A 21,184-nucleotide genomic window follows, 5' to 3' on the forward strand; every position below is an offset into this window, starting at 1 on the left:
TTAGGTTTTCAATTTTGTTTTCTAACGGCTGCCACACATTTTATGTTTTCTGCCTTTGCTGTCGCTTTTGTTTTCAGCGTTTGTTCATTATTTTTTACTTCTCTTCCATGGCCATCACTCGCCAATGTTCGTATGGAATTCCAGAACACTCGTTCAAATAGCGAACGAAACAGCTCCATTGATCGTGACCGGTCGCTCTCATTCACATTCGCGTTCACATTCCTTTTGCGCGCTCCAACTCAACTCTTTGCGGCTCCTTCCCCAGCTCGCTTGCGGTTTGTTTACATTAAATGGTGTGGCAGAGCCCACAAATGTTAGTTTATTTCCGCTTTCTTTTCATGCTTATGCCTTGTTTTGTTTTCATTCTGCAACCACAACCACAGCCGCAGTCGCTGTCGCAGCCGCCTAACTGGTTTGTCGCAGTCGCAGAGACGCTGAAATTTTTTCGCGTAGCATGTGGTTTTTCTCAATGCTTTGGCATGTTTATTTTTACGCTTTGCGCTTTTTGCCTATTTATTACACATTCTGTCTTGTCTATTTTGGCTAGTCTTCTGCTTTTGTAGTGAACTTGAAAAACCACGTGGTTTTTCTTCTGCTGAGCGGGCGAGTGCGCGAGCTCTTCTCATCTCGTCGTTCGTTCATTCTTTTGCCGCCGCTGTTTCTGGCCGTGTCTGTGGATGCCAAGTTGCTGGTGTGGATGCCATTGGGGCGATTTATCTGCGCTTTAGCTTCAGGAAGTGCTTCATCAAATTTACATATTGAATAAATGGCAGCTCGCATCATTTGCATGACGAGCTGGAAATTTAAACTTGTACTCGACTTGCCCCGCCTCAAGAATTCCAATCCAAGCTTCCGCCACAGTTTTAACACTCGATCTCCTAAACCGCATTTTGGGGCATGCGCTTTCATCGGCGCTAGCGGCTTTCGTCTTTATACTGTGCACCTAATGTGTTAAAGGGTATACTGGAGAGTGTAAAAACAAAATGTTCACCCATATGTACATACACAAATATGTGACGGGCAAAATTATACATACATATGTATGTATGTAAGTAGATGTGTACCAAACTTATTAAATAGACTTGTCTGATCCAAAGTTTACTAAAAATCATATATAGTGTCGTGTTTTACATAAATGCCATATAAGAGATCTGTAGAAAAACCACAATTCTAATCAAATTTTCTATTTATAGTACAACAGGAGGGAGGGAATACAAGAGTCGGAGTCGGGCTGAGACTACTTCATCGATCTACTCGTTGTCTCTCCTCTCTCACTCACTCTCGCCACTGCCGTTGCGTCAATTCGTCTCGCGCGCTCTCGCTGCATCAATTACGTTGTTAAATTAATCAGCCCGCTTTAATCTCAATAAATTAGAGATAACGCTTACGAGATATTTTGCATTTTAATGGCACACGCTACTGGGCGTAAAGCTTGAAAGCCTTCATAGCGTTGTCTGTCTGTGTGTGTGTTAGTCTTAAACGTAAATACATACAAATGCATGTACATATTTATGTGAGTGTGTGTACGTTAGGCTATGTGTGTATATACATACATATGTATGTATGAATGTACGCCTGAGATTAGTTAAATGCTTTCATGGGGGGGCTCGCTTAAGTCTCTAGAAATTGACGTTTCTCTAACGTGTTTTCCAACCGTTGTTGAGATCTTGTTTGAACAGCGATAGATAAAAAAAAGCAAATTTACGTTTTAGCTACAGTTCGCCGTCCATCACCTATGCAGTCTTTTTCTTTTTATAATAAACAAAACATCCTTCACCAGATTTTTACACCCATCACAACTTCCACATAACTTCTTATGTATGTTCGCTTCAAGGTCGTCTTCAACGGTGAAAATCCATCATATTTCTGGTCGTCCTAGTTTTTGTAGCGCTGGAGATACATTTGGCATACATACGTAGTACACGTATAGAACAGTCATGCAATTCTCTGAGTCGTTATAAGCTAGTGATTCTTTTAGACTCTATCTGAAGGATCCGAATATTCTTCACATAAAAGTATGTACATAATTATATTTAAAAAACTGCTATTGTTGACTAACAATTGCTCAGAATTCAGCATCACAATTAAGAATCAAATCTCATTTTAACACAATAGCAATGCGCTATAAGGACGTCCAAACCATTAAAAAGCCTTCTACCACCATCCTGAAGGACACGCCGGCCCATATACCATACCGCTCTTTTGGGCGATTAATTTAAAGTTAATTTTTATTCAAATTAATTTGAGTTTAGCTTGCTGTGTGAAAATTTAGTTTTGAGCCTTACGTATTACGTTGAAAACTTTAGTCTTAAATACATAATATCATGTGTGTATGTATGTACATATTTTTATCGTTTGTCGCCCACTTCTAAAATCTAAGCAACATGCGAGTTAAATTTATGTTTTGAGTTCGTTAAGGCTAAAAAATACTCTTCAAAAACATGAGTGAGGTATGTACACATATGTATACTATACATACGAGATATATATAGATAACGATAAATGTAAGATAAGGAGATAGTTCTTAAGAGAGTTGGTTCAGTTGGCTGTGTTCGAATACGAACTAACAAGCTGGTGAAATAATTTCAGAAATATAAAACTCTTATAAAACTTCAATTAACAACGCTTGTTACCAAAATGTTTAGGGATTTAGTTTTACATTTTATATATTTATTTGTATATTTCATTTGTCTTTTGAAAAGGCCCTGCATTGATCAGATATTATTGAGTTTGCCAGGCAGACATATGTATGTACGTAGAACTATATGTTATAATAATAATAAGCTACTTGATTTAACTATATTCATCAGTTAAGTTGCGTTACAAAGTCGCATTAAAAATAAAGAATGCCCTCATTTATGGGGTAATGAAGTGCTAGAGTAGAATATTCCACAACGTGGAATGGAGCTTTGCTCTTTTAATGCCCGCCCGGTTTTAGGCTTAAACAAGTTCGCTCTAAAAATCATCAGACTAGTAATATTCAAATTCAATATGAGAAACACATACATATGTACATATACAGAACTGGCGAGCAAACATTCCACACACACACCACACACACACACAAACACACACTGGTAAACAAACATCAGGCCAGCCAGCCAGCGAGCGAGCGAACAGAGTGGGGAGAAGTGGAGCGGAGTGGATCGGATCGGGACGGAACATACCAACACAACACGGTCGAGCAATAAAACAGAAATTATAATTTTTTGAAGGCCAGCGACATGAACTGATATCATTACTTCATCTAATTCCAATTGCCCAGACGTCGCTATAATTTGTTTCTACTGCGTCGCAGACCAAACATACTACATACATATATAGTAGGGGTGGAGGCACGACGCATGCGCAGCTGTGGCACATGCGCCCACTAGTCCAGTGGACATCTGATGCCAATGATCGTTTGGGGCTGGCTTTCTGCTCGACGACGTCACATGCCGCCAACATTCGACGTCGTCGTCGCTATCGTCGCTCTTACTCATATGGCCTGACCGAGCGAGCAGTGCGTCGTCAGCGAGTTGACGCGCAGTTGAAATTTGAGTTTATGTTGCGGGTCCAGTCGTCACATTTGGCTGAAACGATTCCGGCGATGCCGATATGACGACGAAAATTTCCAATTCGCCACGCGCCAACGCAAGTTGCGGCATTTTCATATTTTTTTCTTTGGTAGTTTTGGGGGAGGATGGGGCGAGGGTGGAGACAATCGTACAGTTTAATTGGATACGAGTACAATGTTAAGGTCGTGCCAGCCCGACTCATAAATACCCGATAGGAAAATAAAAAGAAGTTTTTTTATATGTGAAAAACTTGTAAACAGTCCCACAAATATATATGTACTTGTACATTAAAAATCGGACATTGTCTGGGAATGTTGTGGCAATCATTTATTTGAATTTACAGCTCAACTGGTTAACAATTTGCAATATAATAAAATAAAAATAAAATAAAAACTATTTAAAGAAAGAAAGGGAGAATGGATGGGAATCATGAACTGCTTCCATAACGTCCATCACTGAATTTGGACCTCCACTGCCAATAATTACTTGAAGTGATTGCCAGAAGCGCCCAGAATTGGTCAATAGAAAAAGTCACAAACAGCGCTAATGACTTCCAGGAAAGTCAGGCAGCTTCGTAGGGTGGTTTTAATGCATCCACCCGGATCTGACATCAAGTAATTATAACTACGAAAATTGGATTTTCAGCAGCAAGAACCAGAGATCTTATGAGGACATTTGAATCTATGCTGAAAAAGACAAATCAAACATAATATATTGAACAACGCAATCCTTATTAAATATGTATAAGTTGAAATTGGGTGAACAAAATGAATTTCCTTTTCCCCAACTTAGTAGTTAGGTATTAATTTAATCGAATATTAATAACTAACATGAATAATATAATATTATTTTTTGCTATATTGCTGAAATCGTAAGACTCATGACCCAGTTCCCAACAAATATACATATTCTACTTATGTATGTATGTATGTATGTATGTACTACATACATGCATCTGTATATATTTTCTAACATTTTTATGGACATTGTAAATGTTTCCTGTTGTTACTGTAAGCTCTTGGCAGGTTCCAGCCTACACCATAAACTGCTAGTCTCAGCGTCTAGACGTAATTAGCGATATTTGTGGAATTTGTGTGACAAAATATAAAAGTCCATATACATATGTATGTATGTATGTACTTATTTGAAAACTTGTCGAATGCACGTTTCTATGTGGCCGCTTGTAATAATATACAAATGCAATTTGAAAAGTAATAAAATGCAACTTATGTATGTATACATACATTCATGATTCTTGAAGTATGTACATATGTATGTATATACATACATACAACATAATAAAATGTGCAACGTTGTCATGACTGAAATGCAATTTGGGGGAAAAATAATTTCCATCACGAGACCCAGATCGAGAACGGGGCCGTCAGAGAGCGAGTCATAGATAAGCGCTCAACCTTCTTATCATGCAGATGCAAACTTTTTGAGTGTACAAAATGAGTCTTATTTAGATTGAGAAAGGCCGCCGCTTCGAAAGGGGCGAGATGGTTATAGACAATTAAATGAAATAGCAAACGAATGAAAAATTAAAATTCCGCATGTATAAAATAGGTAAACTTAATTTTTTTCATTTATTGTTATTTGAGTAAGTTCGTGCGTTTGTGTGCGTGTGAGCTACAAAAATACAAAAAGCGGCAAAAAAGCAACAACAATCAAGTGAGCGCCAAAAAAGTGAACACGCGTTGCTGTGGAACATAAGTAAGTCAAGTACGTATTGTGGATTCCAAAGGCACAAACGCACTGCGAGCGCCAACAGTGAGCGCACAAGCTTTACTCTCCTGCTTGCTAGCTCTTTTTCGTATATATTTACATACATACATACATAGCTTAGCACATGGGTCGCACTTTTTGTAGTTTCGTCGTTTCGTTAGCTTCGTGCAAATTGGGGCTGGCTGGCAGTTTGTGGTCGTCGTCTGCTGTCGTTGTCGTTCTCGTCGTGTTGCTTTGCCGCTTTAGCTTCGTTTCGATTCGCTTCGTATACGAAATACGTAATACAAACACATATTCACATACATATGTATGTACATACATATATACGAACGCCTCAGATAGGCAGCAGCAGCTTTTGCGCCACTCAACGCGCAGCGCCGATGAAAACGACGAATCAGTTGTCAGTTCGCATCCAACTAGAAAGCAGTTAAACGAGTAGTCCGTGCCTGTGTGTTTGCGGTTAAAAGCCACGAGGTTACAAAATATAAGAATTAAGCCTCTGCCCCCCATCCCCAACACACCCACAAACACACAGAAACGTATTGAATATCACTTCGAATATCGCTGAAAAGGAAAATACATAAAATTGATTGTGTTGTGCAAAGTGAAAGAGGAAGGCAAAATCAAAACATGTGAAAGAGTGGAATGCCCAAAACAAAGTACACACTGCTAACTACATACAAGCTTACTTCCATACATACTATGTACATTGATATGCATACATACATACCTTAATGAATATACGTATATGTATGTACATTTTTACATATGTACATGCCTATACATTCATGCAAACATAAAACGTTGAGCTAAAGTAAAGCGCAAAAAGAACGCGTTCAGTTCGTCGCACGTAGTTGTGTGTAGTAGGCATATAAAAGAATAATAAAAAAAACAGCAACAACTCTATGCCGACAGCGGCGTCGCGTCGCTGATCTTGTCGCTGCTGCTGCGCCGTCGCAGTTGCCGCCTGCGTTGTTGTTGTAGTATTTTTGGAAATTTGCTGCTGGTAGCATAACACAAACACACATATACATATGTATGTATACATATAGGCATGCAAATAAGTCTGTGCTGTCCAAATTCAAATTGGAGTGAAGAGAAAAATCAAAGCAGAAGTAGAAAAAACGTGCTTGTATTAATTTTTTGATTTGAACTTTAAACAAATTTTAATTGAGTATGTATGTGTGAGTGTGTGTGCTTGTGTGGGTCTCTGCCCGCGTCGCCGTTGACTGCGCCGGGCGCTTTCATTGAATTCTCATACGAATTCCAATTAATTTGTGTGTTGTACCCGATGCCGCCGTCCAATTGGCATGGATTGATGACGTGACGTGGGATCCGATCGTTTTCGCTGCGATTCGTCTAAATGTTTTGTTCTTGTTTTATTTAGATTTTTTGTTTTTATTATTCTGGTGCTCTGTGTTGTGTTTATTTGATTCTTATTCCATTTTGCTTTTTCTATAAATTATAGCTTGAGCAACAAAAAGTAAAAAATAAAACATCCAACAACAAATCAAACAAGTCAGAAACCGCCTAAAAATTAAATTACAACAAATTTTGTCTGTGTGTGAGCAAAAAATTATGCCAGCCATTTAAATAGCTAATACAAACACATACATATATGTACATATGCATAAGTTTTGCTCAAAACAATAACAACAACAACAAAATTCGTTAGCCTACCAAAAGTGAAACAAGTGCGTGCCATTTAACAACAACAACAATCACAAAAAGAGCCAAGTCGGAGCAACTCAGCAACTTAGAATTTCCAATTTCAACTCAACTTAAGCGGGTAAATAACAAAACCTATTACTCATCCTCATCTATAATTTGTGATCAATTAACGCCTACAAAACGTTTTCGTACATTTTGCCATTCGATATAAGCCAACTACCTTTCGGAATTTCATTTACCAAGTGCCTTAGAGATACTCATATTGGGCATTATCTAAAACCTATTTACCTAAAAGATGTTAGTTAAATCATACCTAAAGTTTTAGCATTTAAAAAGGAAAGAACCATACAAGAATTACTCATTTAGTGAAAGCAAAAGATTGTCGATCTTGAAGCTCCTTGAAAGTGGAAGCATTAGATATCAGAGTCCGCTCCTCTGTTCTAAGACTCAATACAGCCGTCCACCACTTATAATTGAGTGTTGGCATATATAATTTGATAACATGAAAATTCCACTTGGTCGAGATACCTTAGCAAAGCTTTCTTGTTTTTTCCATTTAAATCGAGTTGTCATTAAATTATGTATTCGTACACTTATTTAATGGATAATACCATTATACTTGTACTTATGTCCAATGAAATTCGTTAAAACTGAAAATTTTTTGCTGCAGCTTGGCTTTACTTTTACTTTATGTGGGTTTGTGTCTTGACTATAGACAGCTTATCACACACTGTGTGTATGTACTCCCGTGTGTGTGTTAAAGTTTGATTGCTGCGCCGTGCCATAGAACACAACACAAATTATTTGAGAGTTCAGTGCAGAGATCTTAATTAGAACACCGCTGATAATGCGCCTATAAATAGACAGACGTTGATAGCGACCCGACTTCGTCGATGTCGGCGCTGTCGTCGATTTTTTTTCGGATTTGTTTCTGTAGTTTTCATTCGGCTCTGAAGGACTGTCTGTTTTGTTTGGTTCTTCACACATGACATTTCTAGTTTTGACATCAATATTGACATTGAAATGTGATTAGACGGATTTTAATAAATGGGTCGATTTGTGAGCGACCGTTGATAAGGATTTCATATATATATATATATATATATATATATATATATATATATAATATTCAAAGTATAATATTCAAAGTATTCATTCCAAATTGAAGAAGAATAATATTCCTATAAAATTATAAAAGTGATATTGCAACAGTTTTAGTAAATCGTATCGGCTTGATTGTACAAAAGAGTAGAACCAAATGTTTTATGTGGAATTAAATTACATGTTTTATTTATCATATACATATACATATTTATAGCTTTACTTGATGAGTCTCCTTAAAATAAAGTTAGAAAAATCGAATAACTTCATATGTTTTCCTTTCATGGGTTCTTCAACTTAAAGTAGGTGGGCAATCACAAATAAATGTGGTTGGAAAAAAGAAATATTTTTTGTAGTTAAACTTGAATATGTTATTATTCGTTAAGTATCACGTAAACGCGAAACTGATTCATGTTACATATTTGCGATTCCACTCTAAAAATATTTTCACAAAGCAATTTTTCTTCATTTTTTAATTGTTTTAAAAGAGCTACATGCTTAAAAAATATTTATTTATTTTTCACTTCGATCAATCAGGTTACCTAAAGATTATAAAGATACTTCGAATCGAAATTAAATTCACCTGTTCTAGTTTCTGCAAATTTCAAATTGTTGAGTACATTTATGAGTGCTTTTAAGAAGCTGAAACTGTCCCGATAATAAATACTATATGCATATATACGTATGTATATTTGGTTGTTGAGAAGTAATTCAATGGATTCCAATCTTAATTAATATTGAATAAGAAATATAATTGCAAAAGCATTTCTTTGTTTTGGCAGGCAAAGCTGCCTTCTAAGTGTTTAGAAATTTGAAGGCGATCGTTCGCTTTCTCTGCCTCTGCTTTTGTTCTTACTTCTGCCGCTGCTGCTATTTAATTATAATGAATTCTACAAACATGCGCTCTTCTTGCATTCATTTGCATTTTTTTTCTGCGCGCTGTCTCTGCCGCAGTCGCTGCTGCTGCTGAACTATGCACAGCGCGTGTTCCTCTCTTTGACCTTCTAAGCACGTGTAAATATTAAGCTAAACGCCAAGTGCAGTGTGTGTGCATGTGTGTGCGAGCGAGTAAGCATGCCTAGTTCTCAATAAGCTTTCATTTGAATTTTATTTCCGTGATAATTGACTTAATAAATTATAAAAAATTAACAACGTAGAAAAACCAGAATGCAACGACGATCGCTTCGCCTTGCGCCTCGTTTCGTTTCATTTCGGTTGTATTCTATTTTCTTATGCACTTGCTAGGCTGGGCTAGGCTAGGCGTCGTCTCCAACAATGTTGCAAAAGAGCGCGTGATACCCGGAGAGCCAAATAGAGTGGGAGAGGCAAAAAGGGCAATCGCCTAGGCGCGTGCAGCGTCGTAATGATTTACTTACTTACAACTAATGAAAACTAATGGCTAATTCATGCAAAGTGCACACATTCAGCCCAAGTCCAAGTGCACTACAACGGACAACTGAACTGTGGTGTGATCGCGAGAGAGGGAGAGCGGGAGGTCGGGAGAGCCCGCAGTAATAAGCGACTGTAAGCTGGCAGATACAAAGATAGCGCAATGCCTGGCAATGCAACAAATTGCAATGAATTTGTGGCCTACCAGAACACCAATAAAAGTTCCAATACGCACATACAGAAGAAGAGAAATGTTCGAGTTGAAAGTGTCGATCAAGAATTTGTTGTGCAAGGTTTCAGTTTAGAGCTGAAAACTCTATGCGGAGCGAGATAAGCTTGCAGACAACAGGCTACACACACGCTCTGATAGCGCACTATTCAGAACTGAACAGTTCAGTGGGAATAGGCCTAGAACTGGGCATGGCAACAGTTGATGTTTGAGCACATGTGTGCAGAGTACTTTCCATTCATTTTGCTGTTGCTTTTTGTTGGCGCTTTTATCTTTGTGGTGATAAGCCCCATTGGGCATACTGAAAAGTAGCAACAGTTGGCCAGTAATATGAAAGAGCTTTACTTATACTTAATTGATGGACAGTATCGATAACTCGGGAGTTAGACGGAGTATAAATATAGAAGGAGTATAAAATTAAAAAGTTGCTTTGAATGCTCACAATCGTTTCACGTAGCAATTTCAATTTGCGGATTCTTAAAACATTGCTGTGTAGTTTAAAATGGAAGGCGATCGAATGCAGGTCAATATCATAAAGCAGGGTTCGCAAACTTACGCACAGAACTATTGATAATGTGAATGTATGTATGAACAGAGGTCACTGCGAATTGCTGAGAGTGCTGCACGACTCTCGGCATGTTGAACATAATACATATTTATGTATAAGCATGTATATATGTATGCAGTATGAGAAACAGACTCAGACAACGATAGCGAGGCTGATATCGACAAGTGAGTAAGGCACGCCACTATAGAATAACTTGGGGTCGGGCTTCGAGGTGTTGCACAGTCGGCTTTTTAAGTAGTTAGTGCGGTCGTTCGGTCGGTTGGTCAGACCAGTTGCTGTTCATTTGTGTGTGTACGAGTAGTTTGTGACTGACCAGCTGTCAGTTTTGCGGCACTCACACATGGCTGGTCTTTTCAAGACTGTGTGCGGCATCAGAAAAAAATAAAAAATAAAAAGAAGAAAAAATCAAGCCAGTCAGGCAGACAGCCAAACAGAAATGCGACGTCGGCGTTGACTTAGTTTGCTTAATAATCCTGTTTGACGGGTTTATAAGGCTAGTGCTTTTCCATAATACATTGGCATTTGTGTGGTGTTCGTGCTCTTTTACTTCCACGTATGCGACAGCCTTTTTAGCCATGTGCTGAGCCTACTACCACTACCACCATTACCTCCACCAGGCTATACATAATCACTTGCTGCCTGCTGTATTTTGTCGTCGCTGCCCAGAATCTGAACGTATCTGAACGCTTGATTAGTGGGCGCTGACAACTTTGCTCTTCATGTACATACATATATGATCCCATGTGTGTATGTTTTTACCCCAAATAAGCGCTGATAAGCTGTGCTGATCCGGTTAAAAATCTGTGACACTTGTTGCACACTCTATCTCACTTGCGCTCCATTTTGAGACACAGCATCTCTGGCATTATGCAGACACATCTTTTCCTGAATGTTTTAAAAAAACTTTTTCCAAAAATTTAAATAAAAATCGAAAGAACGTTGGGCCAAAAATGCCAGCAAACCTTAGTCGCCAACAATGCCAACTATTAAATAAAATTTAATAATATAAAGAGAGAAAGAAATAAATTACGTAACAATGTGGCTGGTATTTTTGTTTGACTTCTTGGGCTGTGCTTTGCTTTTTATTTTGTTTTTATTTGTATTCTAATTTTTTTACTATACCATTTTGTTTATTGCTTTCATTTTTCGTATATTTTGCTTTCATTATTTTTTCAGATCCGTGAGCTTTTTCGTTTCGCATTCTTTGGCATTTGCTTTCTGGTTTGTTTGTAAACGTCCCTCTCTCTCTTTCACGCACACAAACACACACACACACACCCTCTCTCTCTAACACACTTTTAAATAGGTGCTATAATTTTTTGGCTATATCTTTATACACTTTATCAGTGTTTGCCACAATTTGTGCTGCGTATTATTCTGTTGTCTTCAAAATGTGTCTTTCGAACATATGTATGTATCTATATTTTTGTCGATCTTCGTAGCTGTGCAAAGTGTCGGGAAATTGCGGGCGACGCCACACCCCCAAACACTACACATACAGACCCATTTCGCTAATGAGTTCTTGTCCGCATAAGTTCTGGCCCCCAATTTTCGTGACATTGAAAATGGGAATACTATACACATAGTTGTATGTGCGTATCTTAATTTGCGCGTCTCTTCAGTATTTGGTCTTCATTTAGGTTAAAAGTGATGGCCCCTGGAAATTGTGTAACACACGAAATTAGAATTCCACATGTTCAGTATCTATGAGTAACAAGAATACAATGTCGTACATGCCAATAGATACAACAAACCCAGAGAAGATTTGCTTTCAAATTTATTCAAAATTCATTTTCCCTTCCCATTTTTAATATTTACAAAAATAAATTAAAGAGCGAGAATATTATTCACACATATTTTGCTTAAATTCCTTTAAGTAGATATTTAAAAGTAGATATTTAAATAATCACGTTTTCTTGGACTTGGTATGTATTGTAAATATAATAACAACCAAGCGCGAAATACTCTGAAAATAGAGGGCTGCTTTTTCTATGTATAGTAGTTTTTAATGGCAGATAATGGGAAAAATGATTTGGCATGACCTTCTCTTAGATGTATCAGAACCTTCTATATATTTATTTGAACATACCCTTAGAATGTTTCAGAATTGTAAAATGTACATTGATATAAGTAAGAGATAAGGAAATAAGTAACTAAAACCTTATTTTTCACGTAGGCTTTCAAATGTATGACCCAAAAAATATTGTAGTAGTAGAAAATTATGTTTTGATATAGAATTCTAATGGGTTTTAAAAGTAAAAGTAGCATTCCAATTATGAGATAATTATGGAGTATAACTTAAAAACAATAAATGTTATTTACCCAAAATTTGAAACAGTTATAGTTATTTTAATAAACAAATATTTTAATTCTTAAATAGTTCTTTCAGTTTTCATTATTAAAAAATGATAATAGTAATAGTTTCTTTAAATTTTGTTATAAAATAATGACGTCTTGATGTTGAGAAATTCGTTTAATTTTTCAATTAGCAATGAAGCTATGCTCGATTGTTGGGTGTTTCTATTTGCTTGTACACCAGCGTACAAATACATGTATGTATGTATGTATGTATGTATGTATATACAAAAAACCACACAAAAAATCAACTAAAAAAACATTTGTGCTTAAAATTAGTTTAATGTTGCGCCCACTTGAGCATGAAATAATTGTTGGTAAATTATTCGGCTTATAATGCGTTAATATTGGCTTACTAAATTTTGACTTTGGATGACGCACATTTTTTGTTATAAAAGGCAGTGTTTACAACTTTCATTATGTTACGAAATTAAATAAAATAATGTCGTTTGTCAGCTTTGAATTGGAAATTAAATTATTATATCTGTCAGCAATAACAAAATATTCTAACAACGGTAATTCATTCAAATAAATACAGAAGGTCAGGACTTTTTTTGCCAAATAAAAAGTGAAGTTAAACTTGAACTGGTTGTAATAATATTGGGTCGTTAATAATTTATAGTATGCGCTAAATTTAAAATTTGATATTTAAAATAGATTTATTGGTAAATGGGATTGATGCTATACTCTTTTGGAAATAATTTGCTATACATAAGTATTTGTGTTAGTTACCACTCTTAGTAGTGAGATGTTAAACAACTTATACTTACATAGTAAGAACAATTCATATTTTTTGGGCTATTTCTGGATGTCTTTAGAGTCAGACTAACTACAATACAGGCTCATTTACTCGAAGAGCAACCAATAGCTAAAGAGAGAAGATAGATCTTAAACGATTTTTTTATGTATGTGTGTATGTATGTATATGTATTTGGTAGAATCAGCTATATATTTCCATATGTGTAATCGGTTATAATTAATCTTCAATGCTACAAAGCTGAATCTGAATATTCGTTTCTAGATATGGTACATAAATATTCCCAATCATTAAGGGGTAATCGATGTTTAACTGTTTGCATATCTTTTGAAAAAAATAACTCGAATGCTCAGACTTTCTCATAAAAAAAATAAACATGGAATGAGAACATAAAGCTAACAACATTTTTATTGAAAGAAGTAATAATGAGAAAATATGTTAATAAGCAGCATTTATTGGATTGGCTGTCCGTTTCAAAAATTAAATCTTTCAATCTAGTGTAATAACATAAAATCTTTTTTTAACGACCGCTTTCGAACTTATTTGTTTTGCTTTTTGTTTATTTGTACATACTTATTTCTCTTTAATTTCTTGCATTTTTATTCATATTTATTGTTATCGTCTTTTCATATTCTATTTTTATACATATAAAAACGTTTTGAACATGAAAATAGTTGCAAATACTATATGTGCTTGTAAATACTATATAAATAAAGGAGTTCGAAACTGACATTCTATTCATACATGTGGTTGCTATGAGATACACTGCCTTGAACTTATATCTTAATACTACTTATCGTCCTTTTGTTCTGTTTTGGAGGATGTTTTTTGTAGTTTTTATTAACGGATAGAAATACGTATACCTGTAGAAATTATTTTGTACAATAATTTACTCTGCCATAAGAAAAAGGGATACAAATACTTGTATAGTATATGATGTCTGGAAATTTAAGATGAGGCGTCTGTTGTATAGGCGCCAGCTGTATACTTGTAGTTCCGAATCGATTTGTTTTGGGTACGACGCAGTTGTGGTTCATTCCGGTTGGGTTCGGTTCGGTTTGCAATGCATTTACTTGTACTTTCCAAGTTAGTTCTGTAATGTATGTCGAATGCAAATCTTAATTTACATCTACTATACATATGTATGTGTCGCTAAAAATAGTTGGACACCGGCGAACAATTAGGAATTTGTTTTTAGAACTGTCGCTTTGGGTTTGCGGTGTGTGTTTTTGTGTGTCTGTGGCTATATATAGACATCGTTTTAAAGTTTGGCAAAGATTTTGCCATTTGCGGCGGGTTTTTGTTGTATTTTTGTTTTGTTTTGATTTTATGACTGGGGAAAAAAGCTCATTATTTTTATTTTTTATTGTTGTAGTTTCTGTTATTGCCTTAGGTCAGGGTGGGGCCGATTGGTTAGTTAGTCGCCGGCGTCGCGAATTGCACGACTGCTGTGTGTCCATTATTGTTATTATTTTTGTTATTGCTATTACGTATTGTGGTTTTTTCGTACTCTCTGTTAGCGCATTTAAAGTGCGGCTCATTATTTACGGCCGTAAATTTCGCTACAGATATTATGAAATAACTCACGACCTTATCTAACCAATTTCATTTATTTAAATACATGTTTCTTACCCGACTGGGCGTTCTTATTTAGTTTGTTTTTTCTAGCGTACAATACGTATATTATTTCTATGTCTGTGTGGAGCAAAAACCTGATAGCGATAGCTTCACAAAACAAAAATCCTCCTTTACCCTGTACCCAAAAGGGTGAAAGGTTATATAGAGAGTCTAGACAGGTAGAAGCCGGCGTAGCAGATGCCATATTGTAAGTTATACATATGTACATGATTAGTATGACAAGACCATTCGATTCGTGTGTTCGTCTGTATGAACACTGAGAACATTTAAACCATAACACTAAACTTGGTCTGTAGATGTGTCTTATTGATATTGATCAACAGCTTATATCAGAACTGGAAAAAATCTGAAAATTTACTCTTAGCACTATAGGAAACTATAGTGCATTCAATAATATGAAGATATGAAAATCAGTGGGCTATATCATATAGCTGTCCTATGAACGATTAATAGTTGCATTAATAGTTGAAGCGCTGTAGCGGTGAAAATGGTTGGTTTCGATCGTTTCTTTAGCTAGACTAAATCTTTAAAAATAGGAAACGAAAATAGTATTTCCCATATACATTTATACATAAAACAAAAATTTTAGAATAGAAGATATAACCATTCACACGGACGGACTTACCTGCTCGACCGTACTGAAACGAATAAGATTTATTATGTGGGACTTGGCACGCCATCAGCTGTTGCAGATGCTTTCGAGAACAGGGTATGATGACCCTTTTCAGAAGAATATATAAGAAGGAAGCATGAAAAAGTTTAAATTTGTAGTATGGGAGAGCACTTATGTACTCAGAGGCTGTAATTCTTAGAATCACAAAATACTATATAAACACAGACCATCTACCTGTAGCCAGCATCGGCTCTAACGTTTGGAAACATTTCCAAAAAATCCGACATACGGCAGAGCTTGTTCAAACGCTTCCGTGTTCTGGTCTCAAGGTATTTTAGCGTGTCTTCTCTTGGCAACCAATACCTCCAAAACCTTCATCATCAGAACAGTCACCACCAGCGGTGACAACCACCAACATACCTATAGATGTTCGTATGTATTTACATACTCACACATTCTGCCGCCGACCTACTGCGCCACTCTTTCGATTTCTGGCAACAAAATAGCAACAAAAAGGAGGAAAAAAACAAAATGAAATGAAATGAAATAAAAATGTGTAAACGTTTGCCGCTGGCTGTCTCCGTCGAATACGAGTATGTCGCAGTTGTCACGTTGGATTGAAAAAAGGGAAAAAGCGAATTGAAAAAGTTGAAAAAGCTCAATAAAAAATACTTTGCGAGCGATCATCGGCTGTTATTTTGTGTGCCTCTTTCGTTGAAATTTATTTAATGCATACGAGTATGTGTGTGTGCGAGATATACATACATATATTCACACACACACGCATATACCCGTACATACATATAAATGAATATATTTTAATTGAGTTACCCGACAAGCAGCTCGCGAGGCAATCGACTCATTTTGTTTACCATGAGCGCTCATCTCTTAGGGGCTCTCTCCAATTTATTTATTCCTACTCTCTCCGTTTCCCGCTCTCTCTCTCTCTCTCTCTTTCTCTCTTTTGTTATCAAAGAAAATTCTGCGCATTACAAATGCATCTCACATATGGCGAATATATTCAACAAACATCGACCAAATATATAATTTTTATTATAAAATTCCCCAATTAGTCTGCAAAATGAAAGAAATCGCCGAGTGATAAGATATTTGCCTGGCCGCGACATCAGAATGCGACAAAATATGAAAGTTTAAGCGGCCAATGGCACAGAGTTATCAATCCTAGCAATCGTAATTGCAGACGACAGCTCGACAAATGTCAATAGACCTTTAATGCAAAGTCTACATATGCAAATACTATACATACAAGTATGTACATGCATATGTATTCTATTGGTGTGTGTTCTGCCTTGATTTAGCTTTTATTTTAATTACCTAGTTTAATTATCGCCATCATCGCGACAATTTGCACTTTTAGGCTAAGCTGTTGATAACCGCGTGCTCGACCTATAACAATTCTTTTTGAAGGCCTTCTATTATAATATTGTAGTGGTGCCAGATGCTGGCTTGCCATCGAATACAAATACCAGTATCTTTATAGTTTCAATATTTATTTTTATTCTTGCCTGCTGCTTGACCTGTTTTAGTTTATTAATATCAATTGATTTTTATTCGAAGAGCAGCAGAGCTTGAGCATAAAGTTGGTGAACCGTATGTGGAACAAGTTCATAAATTACATTATCGCCAATGCATGCAATGGTCCAGCTGATACTAGCAGTATGAAAAGAGTTTTGAGTCTTCATCACATAAATACTTGTAGTGGGTTTGCGCAGTATTCGAATGTACGGGTATGCACTCAAGCAATAGTCTAGTAAGCTTTTACTGTCTCTTAACATGTTTAGGTTTTCAACATGAATAGAATAATTCCATCGTGATCTCGTGATGATATTGATGATGATGATTGATACTAAACGCGGATTTTTCAAACCCGCTTCTTAGCGTTCCCTTAAACTGTAAAAGGAAACTGGTGATGCTTGAAGAAATTGTATGTCACTTGATAGGGAAAGAGAAACCGTTAAAGAAAAACGAGCTCACATTTTTGTCGATATACTGTTTGGGGAACCCTCTTAAGATTTACAAATCTTTAACTCAACTAAGAGTGTACGAGTTTCTGTTCTTAAAGAAATAAGTTGGTAAATTATTCTACAGACACATCTGCATGAACATCTGCTCAGATAGCTAATTTTAAAATGGTTATAAGTCGCCTGCTTCTATATGTATATGTTGCCCATAGTATTCGAAAGACATCTTGTTTTAAAACTGTTTTATTTAAATTGGCATTCCAGCAGTCATTACATGTTTGATGTGAGCTTTAGGCAAACAATTCGTTGCCAATCAAGTCCCCCTTATACAGCCTGGTGATATCTCGTTGAGAAGACGTTCACCGCCGCCTATAAAAATAATTACTTGAACGCAAAGTTAACGATGCTGATAATAATGATGATGAAGCGTTCGATCATGTAAATGAGTTGGCAGACTTACAAAAAATGAAACTCAAAAATTAAAATAAATTTTGCGGCAGTGCTGTCAATTACGTCAATTGAGTATTTGAGGCATACGCCTGCTAAGGTCGACAAGGTCACTAGCAAAAACTTAATTATTAAAGCCGCACATATTTTGAAAGCTGGACTTCCTTCACAACTTTCTTCTCATAACTCTTTGCAGAGCATATTCGAGTTACGAGAGCGAGTCTGCACCAAACCGCAAAGCTGCAACTCCACAACGATCTGTACGCCATCATGGACGGCTATGCGCATGAATGGCCGACGCCGCCACGCACAGACAACAGTGCTCTGCACATGGATCACTTAGTGGGGGACTTGCCCAGCGATGCGGGCTTTGAACCTCAAACACGCGCCAGATCAAATACATGGCCCTGTCCAAGACCCGAGAACTTCGTTGAACCCGTCGATGAGTTGGACAGCACGAAGGCAAGCAATCAGCAACTGGCCACAGGAGGTGAGTGAAGAGCCAATTTGGGAAATTCGGTTGTAAGCCAGCTGTAAATGATAACCAACAATAGTTTAGTTTCTAGAATGTGGTCTCATATCTAAATTTTTCTATAACTTAAAAGCTTTATAACCACATATTCTTTTTTTATGCGTAACTTGTGCAAACATTTTAAATAGTTTGTGAAGTTTTATTGCTTAAATTTGGCATTTAGATGCAATTCGGCTTTGAGCCTTAAAACAGGGCTTTGAGGTATAAAATATTCCCACTCTTAAATGACTTGCGCCTCTCCAAAGCTAACTTAACAACTGCTTATGTGATATTTGTTTGCAGACTCACAACAGGCTATACAAAATGCGAACGCGGCCAAAAAGAATTCATCGCGTCGCAATGCATGGGGTAATCTATCCTATGCGGATCTCATAACTCACGCCATCGGCTCGGCCACGGACAAGCGGCTGACACTGAGCCAAATCTATGAATGGATGGTACAGAATGTGCCATACTTTAAGGATAAGGGCGATTCGAATAGCAGCGCTGGCTGGAAGGTAAGTCATTTTTTGTCACAATTACCAAAGGTGAATTTAGATAAAACCACTTGAATCAGATTTTTAATCATGTGATACCTGGGAAGAAAAACTGCCTTTAGAATTAAGGGACGATTTGAAGAAGGATTTCTTTCTCCGTTTAATATTTGTATTTTCGATTCAATCACTGCATACATTTTTAAAACTGTTTGAAATAAGTCGATCACGTTTTAGACATACTAAAGATAACTTCTTTTTTGAATTTCAAATTCACTTGTAAATTCATATTTTTGTGGAGTTTCATGATTGGCTTAGCTAGTGAGGATTTTTTCATTAAGCCCATTTAATTCCTAACTAATTATTTAGGCATGAACAAATTTAGTTGGTAGAAGTGTTGAAGAATTTCTTATTACTTAGAATTCGTATTTTCTTTGTTAATAAGTTGGTTTAAAAGTTACGAGCATAGCAAATTTTTCCTTTTCAAAATTTGGAACGTATTCAGATGAGCGGCATTGTGTATTCCGAGTGCAATTTTTAAGACATTAGATTTCAATTCGTATCATATTAGGTCTTTTCATTTGATGAACACTTTTTATTATTATTGCCGTATTTATTGTTGGTAGGTTTGCATATAAACCCAACAAAAACGGTCAAGTTCATGGCCAAAGCGGTCGTATGTGCATGTGTGTGTGTGTATGTGTGTGTGTGTGAGCACAAAGAGAGTGAATGAAAGCGAAGGCTTGCTCTGCGCTTTTCTGCACTTTTGCGCTGTTTGGCTTTCTGTGGTTTCATTTAAGTTGTTTTCTTTATTTGTTTGTATTTTGTCTTGCACACATTATTTAACATCATAATCATCGCCGCAGTAGCTTTGTCATCGCTGATGTTTGTATTGTGGTTTCCCATTTGTTTTTATGTACTATGTATGTATGTATGTTTGTGTGTGTGTGTGTTATTTAATAAAGACATGCATTGTTACATGTGTTGCGGTGCTTCCCCTTTGTCTGCCACTGCCACAAGTTTCACGGCTTGCTCGTGTCTGCTGCCAGAAAGTTGCAATTAATGCGCTTTATCTTTTGAAATTGGTTTCATTTGCGTTTTGTTTACATCCATTCATACGTAAATAGAAGCAGCATACACACACACACACACACACACGCACGCACACAAACGAATGCATGTTTGACATACGAGTTAGTTTTTCATTCAGCAGCTCCGAAGGGAGCTCTTAAATACATAGCTGGACAAAAAATGAATTGCTTTAAAAATGACAAGAAATTTGCAAACGCATTTGCATCAGCCATTTCAAATGAGTTTTATTTGTTGTTGTTTGCATTACTTTAATTTATATTACGCGTTGGGTTTTTTTACATTTCTCTTTTCTGTTCTGCTGATAACATTTGGCGAACAAGTGTACATGCTCTATATACATACATATGTATGGATGCGTGTGTGTGTGTGTGATTGTCAGCGCATTAAATATTTTTTGCAAGCTATCAAAATTCTGAAGGGTCATTGACTTTTTATTAATGCTTGGATCTGCCAAAAAAGTTGACAATTCGTCTTTTTAAACAAATATCTCCAAGTGTTGTGAAGAGCCAGTTTCAAATTTGTTATACTTTTCAACAAGTGAAAGGAAAACATTTTACATTTTACTTATGTGTATTAATTTGGTTTATTATTTATTGAAAACAGCCTGGCAGCTTATACACACTTACCAACACATATCATATCATTTAAGTACATAAATATAATAATAGAAATACAAGTATAATAATAGCATTACTTTCAACTTGTGGATTTTCCAGTTTGAATCAGAAATTTAATAAATACATATGAGCAATTCTTATGCCGATTCACTGAAACATACCTTGTATTATGTATACATACATACATATATGTATGTACTATTTTTTTTATCATTATTCGCTATTCTTATCGCGGTTCCTATCTGCACTTCCATGGTACTCCGAGTACTGCGCGTGCTTCACGTGATTCTTGCCATTCTATCGAGTGTTAATATATATTTTTGTTTTTGCTGATTCTTATTTCTCCTACAATTTCGTACTAACTGCCAGACAAGTGGAATTGCATAGCACCCCGCAGTCTGGCCATTACCTTCGAGTTCAAATACAAGTATTGAA

General features: G+C 36.4%; 1 protein-coding gene across 3 annotated transcripts in view; it reads left to right on the forward strand.

Moving 5' to 3' along the window:
* The first annotated feature begins 5,726 nt into the window (after positions 1-5,726).
* The window catches only part of LOC115620759 (forkhead box protein O), a 48,601-nt gene continuing 33,143 nt past the window's right edge, over positions 5,727-21,184 (forward strand). For 2 of the 3 annotated variants that reach the window (XM_030514156.1, XM_030514158.1), the window contains exons 1-4: positions 5,727-5,759; positions 6,754-7,074; positions 18,232-18,525; positions 18,850-19,064. In XM_030514156.1, coding sequence (XP_030370016.1) covers positions 18,306-18,525; positions 18,850-19,064 — 435 coding nt within the window. In that variant the 5' untranslated portion in view covers positions 5,727-5,759; positions 6,754-7,074; positions 18,232-18,305. Of the gene's footprint in view, positions 5,760-5,806; positions 5,945-6,753; positions 7,075-18,231; positions 18,526-18,849; positions 19,065-21,184 lie in introns of those variants that run through there. The other variant, XM_030514157.1, reaches the window with a different exon arrangement.

This window comes from Scaptodrosophila lebanonensis, unplaced genomic scaffold (genome assembly GCF_003285725.1).
Source record: "Scaptodrosophila lebanonensis strain 11010-0011.00,11010-0021.00 unplaced genomic scaffold, SlebRS2 tig00000024-arrow-pilon, whole genome shotgun sequence".
Classification (NCBI taxonomy): domain Eukaryota; kingdom Metazoa; phylum Arthropoda; class Insecta; order Diptera; family Drosophilidae; genus Scaptodrosophila; species Scaptodrosophila lebanonensis.